At 38.7% G+C, this 19,015-nt stretch overlaps 1 protein-coding gene across 1 annotated transcript in view; it reads right to left on the bottom strand.

Moving 5' to 3' along the window:
- Positions 1-19,015, bottom strand: part of LOC140172774 (uncharacterized) — a 37,669-nt gene continuing 18,654 nt past the window's right edge. Inside the window, exons 14-20 of the mRNA XM_072195903.1 lie at positions 18,389-18,442; positions 15,288-15,326; positions 14,356-14,643; positions 13,604-13,762; positions 10,228-10,734; positions 2,325-6,934; positions 1-1,183 (exon numbers count right to left, since the gene is read on the bottom strand). Coding sequence (XP_072052004.1) covers positions 1,100-1,183; positions 2,325-6,934; positions 10,228-10,734; positions 13,604-13,762; positions 14,356-14,643; positions 15,288-15,326; positions 18,389-18,442 — 5,741 coding nt within the window. The 3' untranslated portion in view covers positions 1-1,099. The remainder of the gene's footprint in view (positions 1,184-2,324; positions 6,935-10,227; positions 10,735-13,603; positions 13,763-14,355; positions 14,644-15,287; positions 15,327-18,388; positions 18,443-19,015) is intronic.

Raw genomic sequence — 19,015 nt, forward strand, 5'->3', positions numbered from 1 at the left:
TTTACTGCCCTCTGTTGACGACAGGGCTTCGAACTCTTATCAAGGCGATCTAAGAAGTGCAGGGCCGTGAGCTGCTTGGAACGTGAAAGGCGTTAAAATAAATGTAGCATAAAATTTGTCACTTTTACAGTAGTTGTCACAGGTTTGGATTTGCTGTCTGCAGACACCATCGTCACAAGGAGGAAACAAGAGTTCAAATTCAAAAACAGTCTCTAGTGTTTCTTCATGTTCCTGGACATCCTTGACTGGATCTAGAGTCTGCATACATTGTAATTTGGTATAGTTTTCAGCACAGTACTTCAGCGGTCTGTCAATTTGGCGCAGGTTATGGCATATACGGAAGTGGGGCTCTGAGTGGCTAATTGAATCACGCCATAATCACATCAGCACCTCATTCGCTAGTCAAACTGCGTAGCCTAGTTCCTTTTACGCGATAATCAGACGGACACTAATTTGCTGAATGATATAGTAAAGTACTTGTGCATATTTTGCTGGTTGACATATCAAATATGGCCTGCTAACCTAATCCTGCAGCGCATATATATACACATACATACAACGGCTATTTGTTAGCATGCTTGCGGCGCAACCGCATAAAAGCACTGATGTCCGGCAAACTCAAGGTGAAACAAATTGTAGAGTGCACAACTTATTGAAGAATGTCCTATTCTTATAGTTGTCCGCACAAATGTTGGCAAGTGACTGCAGTTGAAGTGACGATGTTCAGTGGCGATCGATGCTTTTTGATCAGAGTTTGTTTGGCTTATAATAGGCAAAAAAAACCCCACAAATAACACCTGTGTATTGATATAGAATCAAGTGCACGCACTTATGTCAGTTGTGCATTGCGTAATGCATGACTGGCAAACGCTTATATGAATTTACGCGAGGGTGAGTTGGGGCTTTAATGACATGCACAGTAACAAAAAACAAATAATTTGTGCCTATTATAAGCCAAACAAACTTTAGTTCAGTTGCAGTTACATAATCATGTTGATTTTGTGTAGAGGCCAATCCAAATTCCAATAAATATCAGCATGTCTGTTATACTGTTACACTTCAAAAAGACTGTTATACACTTCCAACAGAAATGAGCATGCTAAATTTTCTCCTGTGCTTTCTTCTTCTCCAGTAATTTTCGTAACTCACTTTTGACTTTGGGCAAGTCCTTCAACTTCTGTCTCTGTTGACAGGAAAATAATGAATAACAATTCAAAACAATATAAAACCAATAAGGTAACCTATCAAATATATCTTCCGCTTGGTTTCGAGGTTAGTGTTTCGAAACTGATATAAGAATAACTTGATGTTCCTGTTGACAGTTCATCTGAAGACATATTTTTGCAATTTCATATTTGTTGTGATTCACTTATATATTTTTATGTACAATTTTTTTCTTTTCAAATGATTCACTCAACAACCAAAATTCTCTAGCTTGATGAGGTATCATGCACAACTGCACATATTTAAAAAAAAAAAAAAAAAAACAAGATTTACAATTATGTTAAAGCCATTATGTAAGATCTTATAATATGAAATTGGTTTATTTTTTCAAACATGAATTTTTTTTTGCATATTTGTAATGTTTACACAATTCCCACCTTTACACCTAAATAGAACTGGAATCAGCCAAATTTGTCTTTGTATGTCAACAGAACAATTTTGACATAAAGTCATGACTTTAAGTCCGCCATAGTACTCCACGTTAAACGGGTAAAATAACTTGGTGCTTCTTTTGCTTTACCTATTTATTTCAGCTTATAATGAACAGAAACCCGAAAGAAAGAATAACAAAATTCAAATTTGACGGAAATCATACATTACGGCTTTAAGACAATAATAAACATCTCAAAAAAAGTAACTAACCCCCCTTAAATAATGACCATTATTAAAAAACGGGTGATTGTATTACATATCTGTAAAATGCGTTGGAAGCAGAATTTATTTCTGCACATTTTGACACCTCATTTAAATCAATGTAACCCAAGATTTGAAAGTTGCAGTAAATTGTTTTTTGATTTGAAATTGATTTTATATTCAGTGTAATGGAAGGAAATCTGTGTAATGATATCCAAGTGTTTTTGTATTGTAAAAATTTGTATGTAAGTGCAACTTTCAAATCTGGACCTCACTACTTTAAATTGACCGGTATTTATTGTTTTCTAGGCTATCATATCAAATGAGGTGTCAAAATGCTTAGAAATAAATTCTGCTTCCAACGATGCATTTGACAGATTTGTAATCTAATAGCCCTTTTTTTAATAATGGCCATTATTTAAACGGGGTAGTTACTTTTTTTGAGATGTTTATTATAGCTTACATACCTCTTTGTACTTCAAAGTTTTCTTCTCTCTATCTTGTAACACCTCCATGTCCATCTTCTGCTTCCGAAGCTCCTTTATTCTATTGTCAATCTGTGTAGAATATGTGGATGTCCATGGCTCAATGGCAAGCTGTGACCCTCCCTGCTTGGTTGGTTGCAGTTGTTCCTCTTTAACAGGCTCGATGTACTTGACATTGTATGCTCTTGGGCCACTCCAGCTGAACCCCAGGTAAAACTCGACTGGTTCCTGACTAACAGTTCTGCATGGTTGTGGCTTTGAGAGTGTGATCCGAATGATTTCGCCTGTCTGTGTTTTGTACGATAACAGGTTGTTGTTGTACAGGGTCCCATTCAGTAGTGTGAGCCTCTCTATGACATCGGGTTGATCCCAAAACTGATCTCTATCTGAATCTAGGTGGTTCTGTGTTGCTTTCAACTCATGTATGTGGGCAAACTGCCGAAGTCCTTTTCCATTGGCCAAGAAAAAGAAAGTTCTGGGTTTCTGCCTTGGTCTGTTTTGATGCCAAGTAGGGTTGTAAACATCAATCTTTTGGCTGCGATTCTGCTTCTTTGTAACCTTTTCATCCCATCTATTCCTGAGATCTTCAGCACAGTATCTCAGCTCACCATTGTACTTCAGCCTGTGAGATGTAGCATTAGGATGGGGCCATAGAAACATTAATCGAAAGAATGGACCTATAACATCAGCCCTGGCAGACTTCTCATTCAGCCGTCTCACCAACTCATGCACATTGTCTACTGAAGGCAAGTCTTCTATGCCTTGGACATCCATGCAGGAGAGTGCCAAAATGGAGCAAATCAAGAGACGTAAGTCTTTGAATTTGGCTGGCTTGATTTGAGAGAGTAAATTGTATACCTCCCTCAGCTTTGCACGATTCTCTTCATTATTTCTGTCACTGGCAAGCTCGAAGATGTCATAGACTGAATCAGCACCTAAGGCAACTACTCTAGCTCTGTTCCACTCTGGTATATCAGCTGGATTTTCTGGTGGTGTAGAGTTTGGAGGAACACCAAAAAATCTTGCATAATCTTTGCGGAAACCTTTGACAAGGTTTGAATGCTGTTGCAGTACACCAAATGGCTTCTCACCATATCGTGAGCGAACCTTATCCTTGAACAGGGTGGTGTAGTTTTCAATGTCTGCAAGGGCTTTGTCGATGCTTTCCTTCAGCTTCTTGAAGTCTTCATGGAATTCAGTCAATTCTTCTAGTCCATCTGGAATAGCCTCAGTAAGAAGATACTTCTTCAATTGCTCCTGAGGGCCTGTTCCACTAAATGGTTCCATTCTGTATATGCTATCTATGAGCGTCAAGGAAATTTCTACCTCTCCAAAACATCCATACAAGTTGTCACGGTTTTCTTCCTCAGCATACCTCTGGCAATCCTTGAATGTTTTTATGCCACTGAAACCTAGTCTACAGATTCTTTCGATTTCATCCACTGGCAATCGGGCTTTGGTGTCTCCTACAGAGTGCTGAGCATCAATATCTTGGATCTGATTTCTATAGATCTCGCCTTTTGTGTGCAAGAAGTATGAATTTTTTGGCACGTTTTGCAAGGCGAGTTGTATATATTCAAGAGCTTTCTCATAACTTTGTTGTCTAATGCACAACCTTGCAGCCTGCTGGGCACAAATGGGATCATTCAAAGTTTGGTATCCTTGATTGAGAACGTTGAGAGCCTTATCATAACCTTCTTTGAGAAGAACATGCTCAATCAAATCTGAAAACATGGACATTATTCCATCTGGTGCCATTTTTCTCTGGATCAAGATATTGTGAATTGTAGGTTTCAGATATCGGTCTTTGACGTATGCTTGAGAACCAAGAATATTTGAGTACAGAAGCTCAGCAGTTAAGTCAGCAACAGGTTTGTCTTTTTCCTCAGCCAGCTGTTTGGTTATTTCTTCTGCAACTTCTTGGCTTACTAATTTAACACCTTTCACGCTGCCCACATTTTGTACATGAACTTCAGCTTGTATCATCAGCATGTTGAAAGAACCAGAGACAGTTTTCTCCCATGGTGTAGGACTGTTCACGCAACTTTCTTTTGCCATAAACTCGTCACAACAATATACTGGTATCACAGCATCTGCATTGTACCTGTTCACTATTGCAGTATACGTCAGTAGCTTGTACTCACGCTCCGAATGTTGCTGTACATCTGGAAGAACATCAGACACGACACTCTGGATGTATTTTGGATTGAACTCAGATTTCATAGCCATAAAAGCAATGAGATTCTTTGGCTGGTAATCATTGCTAGTTTTGACTTTGCGTTCCAGCTCATTGTATTTTCTTTGAAACCACTGCCTTTCTCTTTCATCCAACTCATGTTGCACTGTGATTCCGGATCTTCCCGATCCATTTTTACTTTCTCTGGAACACATATCTTGAGGTTCTGAAGTTCTCTTGCACTGGAGAATTACAGCAGTTGCTCTACTTGTCATACTGTCCTTTGAGAAGGTCTCCAGATCAAACTGTAGCTGGTCAAGGTCCAACTCATCTAAATCATCAGCCAAAATAAGCACAGGTTGGCATTCCTTCTCTGTTGTATAACCAAACTTTCGCAAGTCAAGAATCTGCCTGGCAGTATCAGGAGAAGACAAACTGTTGACAACTGCACAACGGTAGTCTCGGTGGAATTCCCAAAGGATGTGATGAGCGAGAGTGCTTCCACCTGATCCGGCTTGATGATAGATTGTGATAACCTCAACTAGGTTTGTTCCAGCTTGTAGAGCAAAATTTACTTTTGCTTGAAGCTTGTTGTACACAGTCCTCTGTAAGACATGGTCGTACTCTTGATCATTGAAAGCAAAATTCCACCACTGGACTTTGTGTCCCCTATAAAACTTCAACTCTTTGTCTTTCTTGAATGCTTTGAAGTCTGGGTTGTTCTCATCCATATCTGTGTTTTCACATTCATTTTTGCAAACAACCGATAAATCTTCCCAGCTCTGAAGTTTTCTTTCATCAATTGGAATCCGGGCATGTGGCAAAGTGAATGTAGTGGCTTCAGTTGCTTTGGCTATTCTTTTCATAAACTTGTTAATGTTATTCCATGGAACTCCAACAATGCTTCTATCCCTTAAAACCTGTGCGCCTCCACAAATACTGCTCGCTTCTTTGGCCCACAAATTGTAGAGCCCTTCATCTGCACAGATGCAAGTGATATTTGCCATCCCGTGGAATGCAGTGTAGAATTTGCTGAAGGCATCACTCAAAATACCTATGTCATCGTCTGATAGAATGAGGAAAATGGTGACAGCACGACCAGAAGGAATGACTGATGGGTTTGCAAATGTACTTATCACATTCTCAATGCTTTCTCTTCGCTGCTCACGCCATTCTTGGCGAAGCAATCGTGGACTGCATACATTTGGATCATCTTGTCTCCCATTGCAAAACATCCATAATGGTACATCAGATATGTTGAGATTAGCTGGTACTATTGTTTCTGGATCCTGCCACCTAGCTTTACTTTTTCTGCTGTAGAATCTTGCAAGACCACTCTTATTTGAATCAGCATTGAAATCCAACACAACTGACCAATTAATTGCAGAGATGAAAGAGAAACATTTCTCAAATTCCTCTGAATATTGAGCAGAATGGAGAAGAGGTCTGTTTGCTACCAATACAGGGAAGTAGGAGTTGTCTAAATTCACCTCGTCTTCAGACTCATCACTCAAAAGGAGCAGACGGAGATTTTTTTCTGCCTCTGATAACGTAGAAACATCCACTTTCTTTTCGGCTGGAAGGGGGCGATTAAGTGCTTGAGCTTCAACCATCTGTGGTGAAGGTGTTGCTTTTACTTTGGGTCTTGCACCTGATGCACTGCTGGTATCTGACAAGGTACTTGTTTCAGGACTTGCTACGGATGATTTCATGTCTGATTTTTGGTGACTGTGGCTTTCTTCGCTGCTCATTCCTACCAAAGTAGATGAGGGTACATCCAGACGTGGTTTCTGATCATCTTCTTGTGAAGAGCTTCCTGTTGCTTTGGGTCCTGCACCCGGTATACTGCCGACGTCTTGCAAGCTACTTTTCCCCTCATTTCCTACTGATGATTTTATGTCAGGTTTTTGATTACTGTGGCTTTGTTTATGGCTCATTCCTTCCAAAGAAGATGAAGATGCATCAAGAGGTGGTTTCTGATCATCTTCTTGTGAAGGGCTTGCTGATGTTTTGGGTCCTGCACCCGATATATTGCCGACATCTTGCACGCTTCTTGCTCCCATATTGCCCACAGGTAATTTCATATCAGGTGTTTGGGTCATATGGCTCTCTTCACTACTCATTCCTACCGATGAAGATGCGAGTGTTCCAAGATGTGGTTTCTCTTCAATCACTTGCTTCTGGGATAAGAATCTGTCTCGTGCTTTCAGAATTTTGCGTAATGGACCTTTTTTCAACAACTTGAAATCATTAGCCATTTCTTCTGCAGTGTAACCATGAAAAACAGTACCATCTATTTCTTCTTCAAATATCATATTTGAGATTTCTTCTGAAATTCCTTCTTGAAGAAGAAACTGCCTTACATGATGAATGGTCCAGTCACTCATAGATGACGGGAGAACAACTTTGTCAGCTTCTGTAAAGACATCAAGAAATCAAATTGATACGGTCAATTCTCACACACTTATTGATAACTACCTAATCTGTAATGTAATTGGTGGCTTTTACTGTCCCCAAATTCTACTGTGATGTACCCTGAGTAACTTAATTTGATTATTGAACTTTGTTTACATTTAAAGCTGTTTCATGAAAGATGGAAATCCCTTCTCATGTAATAGCAATAACAAAGTCAGTCAGGTCAATTTATGAATTTGGAAATCCCCATTAGGTGATCATTCCAATGCATAATGTAAAAAAAAACCTGTTGCTTAATGTGGATGTGAAGGAGTGAGCTTGTTGTTGCGTGGCTTCAGTCTGTATTAACATATGGATGCGAAGCCTGGACCATAACTTCCGAACTATCTAAAGAGTTGGATGGCTGTTACATTTGAATACTTAGGGCATTGTACAGCATCCATAGAAAGCATAAGCAACAAAGAGCTGTACGGAGACCAACAAGAAGACATTCCTGAACCTTGTTGACTTGGGGATGATTTGAAATGACTACCAATTATGACTGTTTGATATTTATTACTATCACACTCATAGGCATGTAATATTTGTATACCAGCAATATGGAAAAAGAGACACATGTAGAACCGAAATAAGATCCCATTTTTTCGAAGGAGCAAAGATCAACAAACCATAACCCTGCTTCTGGATATTGTTTGAAGTCAAATGATACCATTGTAAAGCTTATGATATTATATATTTTCTGAACACAAAATAAAACAAAATTGACTGGGCCGACTTTGCGGCTCATTTGTGGTGTACGGCCACATTGATACAAAGAGTGTTGTGCATTCTGAAGTGTTCTTGGGCATAAGGTGCTTTTGCCCTTGGGTAGTTGTGACCTGAAAGACTATATCCATCTGGGGATACTAACTTTGAGCCGAGTGATCACACAGCACTTACTATCGTGTTCACTTTACACTTTTTTACAATAACAGGTTTACAGCAAAATCCTATACTACAGAAATAGAAGACAAAAACTTTGTAATTAATGTATATACCATGCATCTCATAGCCATGGATCTAAATTAGGTCCTATTACAATTCACTGATTAGACAATAATAACTGCGCACCATCTCTTTTGAGGTCATTGTGTGAAATTGGAGGGTTTTGTTTTGGGCCGAGGAAAATACCGAGTAGGTTTTATAGGTTTTATAAATGTGATTACAATTTTATTGGCTTAAAATCAGAATTTTCTCTTGACCCACCAAAGGCTGACAATTATACCGTACTTACCGCTGGCTGACAGTAAAAATAGAGCTCAAGTTTTCCATGCACTGTATCTTCAAATCTGTAGGCCCTATTTTTCCATATTGGCCAGCATGCTTATAATTTATATCATCATGATTACTACGCTTTTAAGCCTGGCTTGAGCATTTTGTTTAAGCCTGGCACTGCTGGTCAATATCAGGATCCAACCAAGCATCATGCCTGCCCGGCATGAGCGCGAGCATGCAAGTGTCTCTGCACGGCGCGACCGTTTACCGAGCATGCGAGGGCCGTTTAAACAAACTTGCAGAATGATCCGAGAAAAATAGAATGGAATGATGCTCTAAAAATTAATTTAAAAAACAGTTCCAGGTTTAAATTACCTAGCCCGAGGTAGCCTACTCACATCGTCACACCTCCGTCACTACGATGACTGACTTCCTATGGTGAGGAACAACAAATGCTAGGCCTAGCTAGCATGTTAGGCCCCTGTGCCATGATGTTTCGCTACATGATATTTGTTAGGTCTACCATTTACAAAATGATTGTGAATAAATACCTGAAGAAATTAATTGTTTATATTGTGAGGAACATGGGAAAGAACAACCAGCATGCCCGGCCAGCATAACTATTTTTATATAGGGCCATGATATTTTGGGCTTCAAATTAACATATAAAATAATAAATAGGCTTATTCATTCAGTAATTTTCTCATCTGGATGATAAATAAATAAAAATCAAGATTCAGATTTTGTTAGTGGTTTTAAAGCCGAAAGCCGGACGTGTAATTTATTTTACAAACAAAATATAAGATTTATTTTCCAGTTTTGTCAATAGTCCACCATACTGCTGTTTTCCTGGGGTTTTTTTGGGGGGGGCTCGTCCACATTTGCACTGCACACAGTACGACGATACTCTCGAAGAGAGGAATGTACTCACCGGTAGACAATGGTAGAAGAAGAAATGTTTCATTTCAAAAATATCTAATTGGCAATTTTAATGACTTTATCCTTCAAGTACACTTAGGCAATAACAAATTTGTATTTTACACCTTCACTGGGATGTCACGGAGGCTAGGGCCTTAAAATAATTTAATTGTATAAGTATCGTTTGGTTCCTGTTGTTGTTGCTATTTCTTGTTGTTGTGACTCGCCTATTCTTTTGTTTTTTCCTGTTTGGCATTCCCCAATTGTATTTGTTTTGAGTCACGTCGTACGATGCAATCATATTAATATTGAGAGCAACAGATGCCGGGAGCAGCTGAGACCTAGACGCAGGTCGTAAAGCTCACTCCGGGAGCTCACTCGATCACGTAACACAGGGACAAACATATTAGGAAAAATTGTTTATATTTATTCAATATTCATTCAAAAGAGGACCCTGTTTTGTTTAGAATGTGTGTGCATATTTATTGGTTTACCTGCTGTGATCGGGGCTGCTTTTTATTTATTTTTTTTGAAGGTAGTAGTCGCCATTTGAATTGGACGCTGCAATTCCCAATGCCAATTCTTTATCCATGTTCGGGGCCCCGATCACCCCATGTTTTGATTGCTACGTCAGAGACGCGGAAGTCATTGTTATGCGTCCGAGTCAATTGTGAGATATTAATGACCTCAAATTTTGTTCGCGTTTTCACAAATAATAAAATATGATTGGATCATACGCATCATGCATATTCATGAGGTTATGAATTCAAACTAGCACACCGTTTTCCCTTTTGGCTGTGACATGGTAACAACCCACTCTGATGGTACAATACCTTAATTTATATATACTACAGTGCAATTAACCCATGGAAATTGGCACTTCCTGATACATGAGACCTGTTTATAGTGTAAGAAAAGAACCAAGTCACCTCTGGGTTATGTGCTGCTAAACTGGGAAGTGAACTTCGTTGACCCAGTATTGGGCCAGTGCTGGGCAATATATGGTGGCGTAATGGACCAGACGAAAAGGCTTTCACATGGTCCAGCCAAAGTGACACTTTAACTGGACCATATGAGTAGGTGCTTTGCAATGGGCCACTTAAATTTAAACTCCAAACTCACCTAATTGGTCAAAGATCCTCATTCCTTTCTGGAACTCTTCTTCATCAGCTTTGACATCAAGATGAACCCTGCAGCCAAACTTCTCTTCCAGATCCTCAGTGATTATAACCCTGGTCAAATTTTCTACAAGCCTGCCATCTCGATATGCCTGCCAGATGTTGGTAAGTTCAGTGCGGTTGCCAAAGCGAACATACAGGAGAATGCTGCCCACACTTCCTCTATCCAATCGTCCAAATGCATTCCGACAAAACATGCTGCCAACAGCATATAGCGTCCTCTCAAACATTGACTGTCCCATTTTGTCACTCACACGTTGCATAGGTTCTTGTCCAACAGGTTGACATGTTGAGGCAACAACTTGTTCTTTCAATGCCTCAATTGTACGATCCTTGTTTCTGCTTTCTTCTACCAGCAATTCATTTATTTTAGTTAGTACTTTAACTGACTGACTTAAATCTGCATTGGTCTGGACTATGTTTTGGAATAACTCAACCCTGATCACCATTTCTGTGAAAGAATAAGATAACAATAGCTTAGTTTCAGGGGGAGATAGTAAGAATGAAAATGAATGTTTTTAGGTGAGTCTGGAGCCATAGCAGCCACCCCCAGGCACACCACTGATCCAAGTGAAATGCCCAAGCAGGCATAGAAGTGCTGGAGGCCTTAACTTGCTTCTAATGAGGCGGCTTGAAATTATTTCTTAAATTGAATAACATGCAGTGAAGTTTCCTTGTATTAAATACTATTCTTCTCACATTCAAAAACAATGTGGTAATACACCTTTTTACTATTGGGAAAATAGAGGATAATTACACACCCCTCCTTCCAAACAGGTTTCCACCCATAATTATGCTCACTTTTAATACAGGTTTCTATTCCATGTCATAACATGGCCAGCACTCACACACTGCACATGAAAACCACTCTGAATCCAACTCGAAACTTAACCTCAAAATTATGGTCATATTTAAGCAATAATGTGATATCTCCAACATATTTTGAAGTTTATTATTTTCCATTTCAAAACTCACCATGCATTTTTCCCCAATTTATTTTTCCCCTCCCTTCTTTTTGGATTTGGTGGGGCGGTCTTAGAGGTGCATAGCACCTTTTCGCACCAGCCATTCACTGGACTTTTTTTAAATTTTGTTCCTGTTATGATATTGTTTAATTTTTGATGTAACTTATGTGCAATATTATATTTTTATCATTTCTGTGCCAGTTATAAAGTGTAATAAATAAAATAAAAATATATAAATACTAGACATAGTTGTGGTCTAAGACCACAAACACAGCCGTGTTGTGACCTCTTAATGATCTTTGACCCTAAAATCTACGAAAACCCCATAGGCATTGGCTTATGTCAATGCATGTGTGCACATAGTATCACTCTGCCATGTTATTTGTGACAGACGGGACACTTTGAATGTTTTTCGTCTTGGACCGGAAGTGACCCCTTAATGACCTTTGACCTAAAATCTGGGTATGATTCATAGACACTGGGTAATAGCAATGCATGTGTGCAAGTTACGTCACCGTCCTACGTAATATGTGGAAGAAGTAGCATTTTGATGGTATTTCATTTTATACCGGAAGTGACCCCTTAATGAACTTTGACCCCAAATAAAAAATACCACATACACATTAGGTAAACATAATTCATGTGTGCACATACTGTCACTGTCGTATGTTTTTCGTAGCTAATAAAATTTTTTGAAGGAATTTGGTTTTATACCGGAAGTGACCCCTTAATGACCTTTGACCTTAAATCTGTGCATGATTCATAGACACTGAATAATAGCAATACATGTGTGCAAGTTGCATCACTGTCCTACGTAATTTGTGGGAGAAGTAGCATTTTGAAGGTTTTTCGTTTTATACCGGAAGGGACCACTTAATGACCTTTGACCCCAAACAAAAAAATACCACATATTTATCAGGTTAACATAATTTGCGTGTGCACATACCGTCACTCTCCTATGTTTTTCTTGGCTGATTTTTGAAGATATTTGATTTTACCCTGGAAGTAACCCCTTAATGACCTTTGACCTCAAATCTGTGTATGTTTTACAGACAATGGGTAATAACAATGCATGTGTGCAAGTGGCCTTACTGTCCTACGAAATTTGTGGGAGAAGTAGCATTTTGAGTTGAAATCACATTTTTGACCCCTGTGATCCCTACGTGACCTTTGACCCCACAAATTTCATGTAACATGTAGCATGTAACTAACGTCACAGCTGTGTAAGAAGAAAGAAGAAGATCCTGTAAGAAAAAAGACACAGAAAGTCACGGCTGTGTAAAAAGGATTTTAAACAATATTGGTACTAGTATTATAGCAGATTCAACCCATCGTGGGACGTTTTTCCAACAAATTCAGGCTGCCGGTCAATCATTTGTAACTCGTCTTTAGCGTGCATAATATGCATGAACGCCCGGTAGCCTGGATTTGTTTGAAAAACGTCTCACGATGGGTTGAATCTGATAGCAGTAGTAGTACAGTCAGTCAACTTCCATGTACATTTTCAATTTAAATAATTAAGTAAAGTAAATAAATCATCTTTAATCCTAACTCTTTCTTTCCATTTTGCATTTGTACCCCACTAATTAGTTATCATTGCAAGTAACCAAATGGAGCTAGTGAATGTGCTTTAGAAAAAGTGATACTTTTCTATAGTGATGTCAACACATGGAGACAGCTGTTCCACATGCACATGCACATATGTATAATTGATTGATTGTCTTTTGATTTTATTGATTTCATTTGGCATTCAAGTTCAACAAAGTATTTCACATGAAATATTATAAAAATATACATACATAACACCTTGCAAAAACACAAAAACACTTCAGGAACCAGGAAAATCAAGATAACATTTGGTAAAAAAAGTGGATGAGGCAACTCAAAAGAAAGGACAAGTCTCAACTCAACCACTTCTGCATTTCCTTGATAATTTTTTGACAGCATATTTAAAATTATTATGATGTATATTCATTTATAGCGGTAAACGAAAATAGAAAGCAAAATTGTATTTCTACGCTACTCAAATTTGAAATTGATTTTGTTATTGAGTAATAGATTTGATGTGCTCAGGGAGGACATTCCAATCCTTGATTGTATTAATAAGTAAAAAGATATCAAGTGTAATGAGTCTGATATCGATGAAAATCAAAATTCAGTTTCATTACATGAGTCTGAAACTTATTTTGCTAAAACCCCAATCATAATGATACTTACGGTTCCAGAGATATGGTCATTTTAGTGTTGTTCAGAACAATTACAAAGGAAGTTAATACTATTATTGGCTATATCTCAAAATCAATATTCCCGACATTCAACTCATTTTGTTTGATCACATCAAAATTATTTACTTACCAGCAGGTTCACACCGTTTCCCATAATTAAAAGTATTGTTAACAATCACTGCATTCCCATTACTGGAAAGAACATTTGCTGCCTGTGACAGAGATCCAATGTCAATACCAGGTCTTGCTAGACAGAATTCTCCATCCACTCTAGACTGCAAAACAGGAGCTGTGAAACAAGGAAGGACATTACAAATGAAAATTGTGATCAAATTAGTGACAAGTTATACACCTATCGTATTATCTGTAATAGATGCTCCCCTATAATATACTCCTCCCCCAATCATTTTTTCAGTGAAAAAGTAACACAAATGCATAAATGTCCATGCTATATCATAAGCTGGTATCAGTGCTAGCCGTTGTGATTGCTAAATTGTATGGACAAAACCTACTTAAATTAAATTCCATCCAGGTTTAGTTATTGCCAAATTATGGTAGAATTTCACTCTTGCTTTAAAGTGCTTCTAAATAGCAATATAGATTTACAATGAAAACTCTAAATATTACTTGACTATTAAAATTTAGTGACTGTTAATATGCAAAATGGGAGCCTCCTCCTGTTTTCCAAGCAGTGGTTATTTATTGAAATCAAACTTTTATTTTGTTTAGTCTATATAATAGGTCCAAAACTACTATGTAGCTAAATTAATATCTGTTTGTCTTGAAAAATTACAGCTGTATTACTTTTGAATGAGGATTGAGCACTGGCATTTGTGGGAATTTGAAGAAATTTGATATTGACTTATTATATTTTCTACTAACCATTATGTAACACAGGGTTGGCAGCATTGATATTCATTTGAATTCCTTGATTGCGATGGGCTCCAGAAAAAATAGCCTGGTCTCTACAATCAATGTTCTGGTTCCCAGCAATAGATGTGTGGTCACCAGCCACATTCACCTGATCACCAGCCACATTCACCTGGTCTCCAGTAACATTCACCTGGTCACGAGTCACATTGACCTGGTCTCCTGTTATGGTAGCTTGGTCTCCAGAAACATTGTACACGTCCCGACTCTGACTTTCATCCACAGTAATATTAACCTCTCCTAAGATAAAGGAAAAATTGAGTAATTTGAGAATTTCAATATAAAAGTTGAATTCCCTAAACCTGGAACTTTAGCATTTCTCAATTTTTGATGATGGCTTTCTAAGATACCTACATATACACCTAAACATAAGGGCATTACAAGATTACAGAACAGAGTGATTGTTATACCATTACACAGTGACACATAGCCTTTACTTCATCAGCTTTGATCCAACTGCATCTGTTCAGAACTAATCACAAGGCGGTTCTTAAACCACCAAGTCTTGTCTGCTTTCATGACCACCTGTTATCTGGCCTTAACTGATGATATATATGCCCCGATCCGCACAACCTGTAAATTCAGAACAATTTTCAATCCGATCCGCTTTCGGTCCGGGGTATTTCGGATTTTTGGGTTGCCCCGCAGGGCGTTAATAACAACCACCAAGTGACATTTAAGCAAATGTCAAAATGACAAAGTCCAATATATCAGTTTAAACAAACGTACATTGATTGATTTGTGACAAATGATGTGTTCCAGGACAGATATGTTTTTTATCTGAAATTTATGATGCATAATAATAGTTCAAGGACAATGGACTTAGTATAATTATATAAGAGACTATGGTTTCTCTCATATCAAAGGATATTCTATCATCTCACCTTGTGATTGTTGTTCCTTATGTTCAATTCTATGGATGCCTGAAAAAAATAATAACACCTTATCATTTCTTATGCAAAGGACTATACAGAGTCATGACAGTTCTTTGTTCTAATTTATTTGATTGTTATTAACAATTTGACCTTGTTTCAATCAGCCAATTCAGGACCTGAATCAATAAGCCAATTAGGACCCGATTCAATCAGCCAATCAGGACCTAATTCAATCAGCCAATTAGGACCAATTCAATCAGCCAATCAGGACCTGATTCAACCAGGCAATCAGAACCTAATTCAATCAGCCAATCAAGATCTGATTCGACCAGCCGTTAATTCAATCAGCCAATTCAGGACCTAATTCAATCAGCCAATCAGGACCAAATTCAATCAGCCAATCAGCCCTAATTCAATCAGCTGATCAGGACTGATTCAATCAGCCAATCAGCCCTAATTCAATCAGCGGATCAGGGCCAAATTCAATCAGCCATTCAGGACTGATTCAATCAGCCAATCAGGACTGATTCAATCAGCCATTCAGGACTGATTCGACCAGCCCCTAATTCAATCAGCTAATTAGGACTGATACATCAGCCAATTCAGGACCTAATTCAATCAGCCAATCAGGACTAAATTCAATCAGCCCTAATTCAATCAGCTGATCAGGACTGATTCAATCAGCCAATCAGGACCTAATTCAATCAGCCATTCAGGGCTGATTCAATCAGCCAATCAGGACCTAATTCAATCAGCCAATCAGGACCAAATTCAATCAGACAAACAGCCCTAATTCAATCAGCTGATCAGGACTGATTCAATCAGCCAATCAGCCCTAACTCAATCAGCTGATCAGGACTGATTCAGTCAGCCAATCAGGACCAAATTCAATCAGCTCAGCTGATCAGGACTGATTCAATCAGCCAATCAGGACCTGATTCAATCAGCCATTCAGGGCTGATTCAATCAGCCAATCAGGACCTAATTCAATCAGCCAACCAGGACCAAATTCAATCAGCCAAACAGCCCTAATTCAATCAGCTGATCAGGACTGATTCAATCAGCCAATCAGCTCTAATTCAATCAGCTGATCAGGACTGATTCAATCAGCCCTAATTCATTCAGCTGATCAGGACTGATTCAGTCAGCCAATCAGGACCAAATTCAATCAGCTCAGCTGATCAGGACTGATTCAATCAGCCATTCAGGGCTGATTCAATCAGCCAATCAGGACCTAATTCAATCAACCAATCAGGACCAAATTCAATCAGCCAAACTGCCCTAATTCGATCAGCTGATCAGGACTGATTTAATCAGCCAATCAGGACCTGATTCAATAAGCCATCCAGAGCTGATTCAATCAGCCAATCAGGACCTATTTCAATCAGCCAATCAGGACCAAATTCAATCAGCCAAACAGCCCTAATTCAATCAGCCAATCAGGACCAAATTCAATCAGCCAAACAGCCCTAATTCAATCAGCTGATCAGGACTGATTCAATCAGCCAATCAGCTCTAATTCAATCAGCTGATCAGGACTGATTCAATCAGCCAATCAGCCCTAATTCATTCAGCTGATCAGGACTGATTCAGTCTGCCAATCAGGACCAAATTCAATCAGCTCAGCTGATCAGGACTGATTCAATCAGCCAATCAGGAACTGATTCAATAAGCCATTCAGGGCTGATTCAATCAGCCAATCAGGACCTAATTCAATCAACCAATCAGGACCAAATTCAATCAGCCAAACTGCCCTAATTCGATCAGCTGATCAGGACTGATTTAATCAGCCAATCAGGACCTGATTCAATAAGCCATCCAGAGCTGATTCAATCAGCCAATCAGGACCTATTTCAATCAGCCAATCAGGACCAAATTCAATCAGCCAAACAGCCCTAATTCAATCAGCCAATCAGGACCAAATTCAATCAGCCAAACAGCCCTAATTCAATCAGCTGATCAGGACTGATTCAATCAGCCAATCAGCCCTAATTCAATCAGCTGATCAGGACTGATTCAGTCAGCCAATCAGGACCAAATTCAATCAGCTCAGCTGATCAGGACTGATTCAATCAGCCAATCAGGACCTGATTCAATCAGCCATTCAGGGCTGATTCAATCAGCCAATCAGGACCTAATTCAATCAGCCAATCAGGACCAAATTCAATCAGCCAAACAGCCCTAATTCAATCAGCTGATCAGGACTGATTCAATCAGCCAATCAGCTCTAATTCAATCAGCTGATCAGGACTGATTCAATCAGCCAATCAGCCCTAATTCATTCAGCTGATCAGGACTGATTCAGTCAGCCAATCAGGACCAAATTCAATCAGCTCAGCTGATCAGGACTGATTCAATCAGCCAATCAGGAACTGATTCAATAAGCCATTCAGGGCTGATTCAATCAGCCAATCAGGACCTAATTCAATCAACCAATCAGGACCAAATTCAATCAGCCAAACTGCCCTAATTCGATCAGCTGATCAGGACTGATTTAATCAGCCAATCAGGACCTGATTCAATAAGCCATCCAGAGCTGATTCAATAAGCCATCCAGAGCTGATTCAATCAGCCAATCAGGACCTATTTCAATCAGCCAATCAGGACCAAATTCAATCAGCCAAACAGCCCTAATTCAATCAGCTGATCAGGACTGATTCAATCAACCAATCAGCCCTAATTCAATCAGCTGATAAGGACTGATTCAGTCAGCCAATCAGGACCTGATTCAATCAGCCATTCAGGATTGATTCAATCAGCCAATCAGGACTGATTCAATCAGCTGAGTAGGACTTGATTCAATCAGCCAATCAGGACTGATTCAATCAGCCATTCAGGACTGATTCAATCAGCCAATTCAGGACCCAATTCAATTACCAATCAGGACCTGAATCAATCAGCTAATCAACTAATTCTATATTCGAACACTATTATAAGCTTATCATCAAAATAATTGTGAAACCAGTTTGTGACATTTTATGCCAAACACCCGCAGTGACCTGTCACAAACACCCCCAAACATGAAAATTTACCATTATATACATGTCCCTTTACATAATGGATGTGACAATAATTAAAATGCTTAAAATCAACCATTGAACTCAACATACCATCTTTAACATCTTCAAGCAGGGCTTTGGCTTCACTTGTTTTTTGGTCAGAGTCTGAAAGAAAAAAAGAAAAGAAAAATAGCACAAAATAAATATCCATGTAAGGCATCACATCTTATTTGGTCCTATAGTACTATCGGTGACCTTTCTATCATACCCTGAACATTGTATAGTGTTTTCATTTTTTTATCTAAATAAAAAATGATGACACTATATAAATTTTAAATATTATGCTTATACAATCTATTACATCACCAGAACATGATAGTAAGAGTCATCTGTACCTAACCGGGCACCGATGGTGCTATAGGACCAAATAAGATGTGTATGCATGTTTGAGGACTTTGAAGTCACCCCCCCCCCGTATTCTTTGCATTAGCCTGACTTTATTTTGTTTTTTTACTTCCCACAACAAATCTCTGACATGTATTCGTTCAAAATTCATTTTAATACCCATATTAATATCTAAGAACTGTACATCTTGTGATTGTAAACACAAACCTCTTGTCTCAACTACAACTGAAATTACATTGCTTTAGTGCCCCAGAAATTTGAGTTTTCTACTTGCTTCTAAATTGCTCTTGACAAAATGGGCTCCAATAACCATTTCAAATTCTACTTTTGAGA

The sequence above is a fragment of the Amphiura filiformis genome, chromosome 16 (assembly GCF_039555335.1).
Source record: "Amphiura filiformis chromosome 16, Afil_fr2py, whole genome shotgun sequence".
Lineage (NCBI taxonomy): Eukaryota > Metazoa > Echinodermata > Ophiuroidea > Amphilepidida > Amphiuridae > Amphiura > Amphiura filiformis.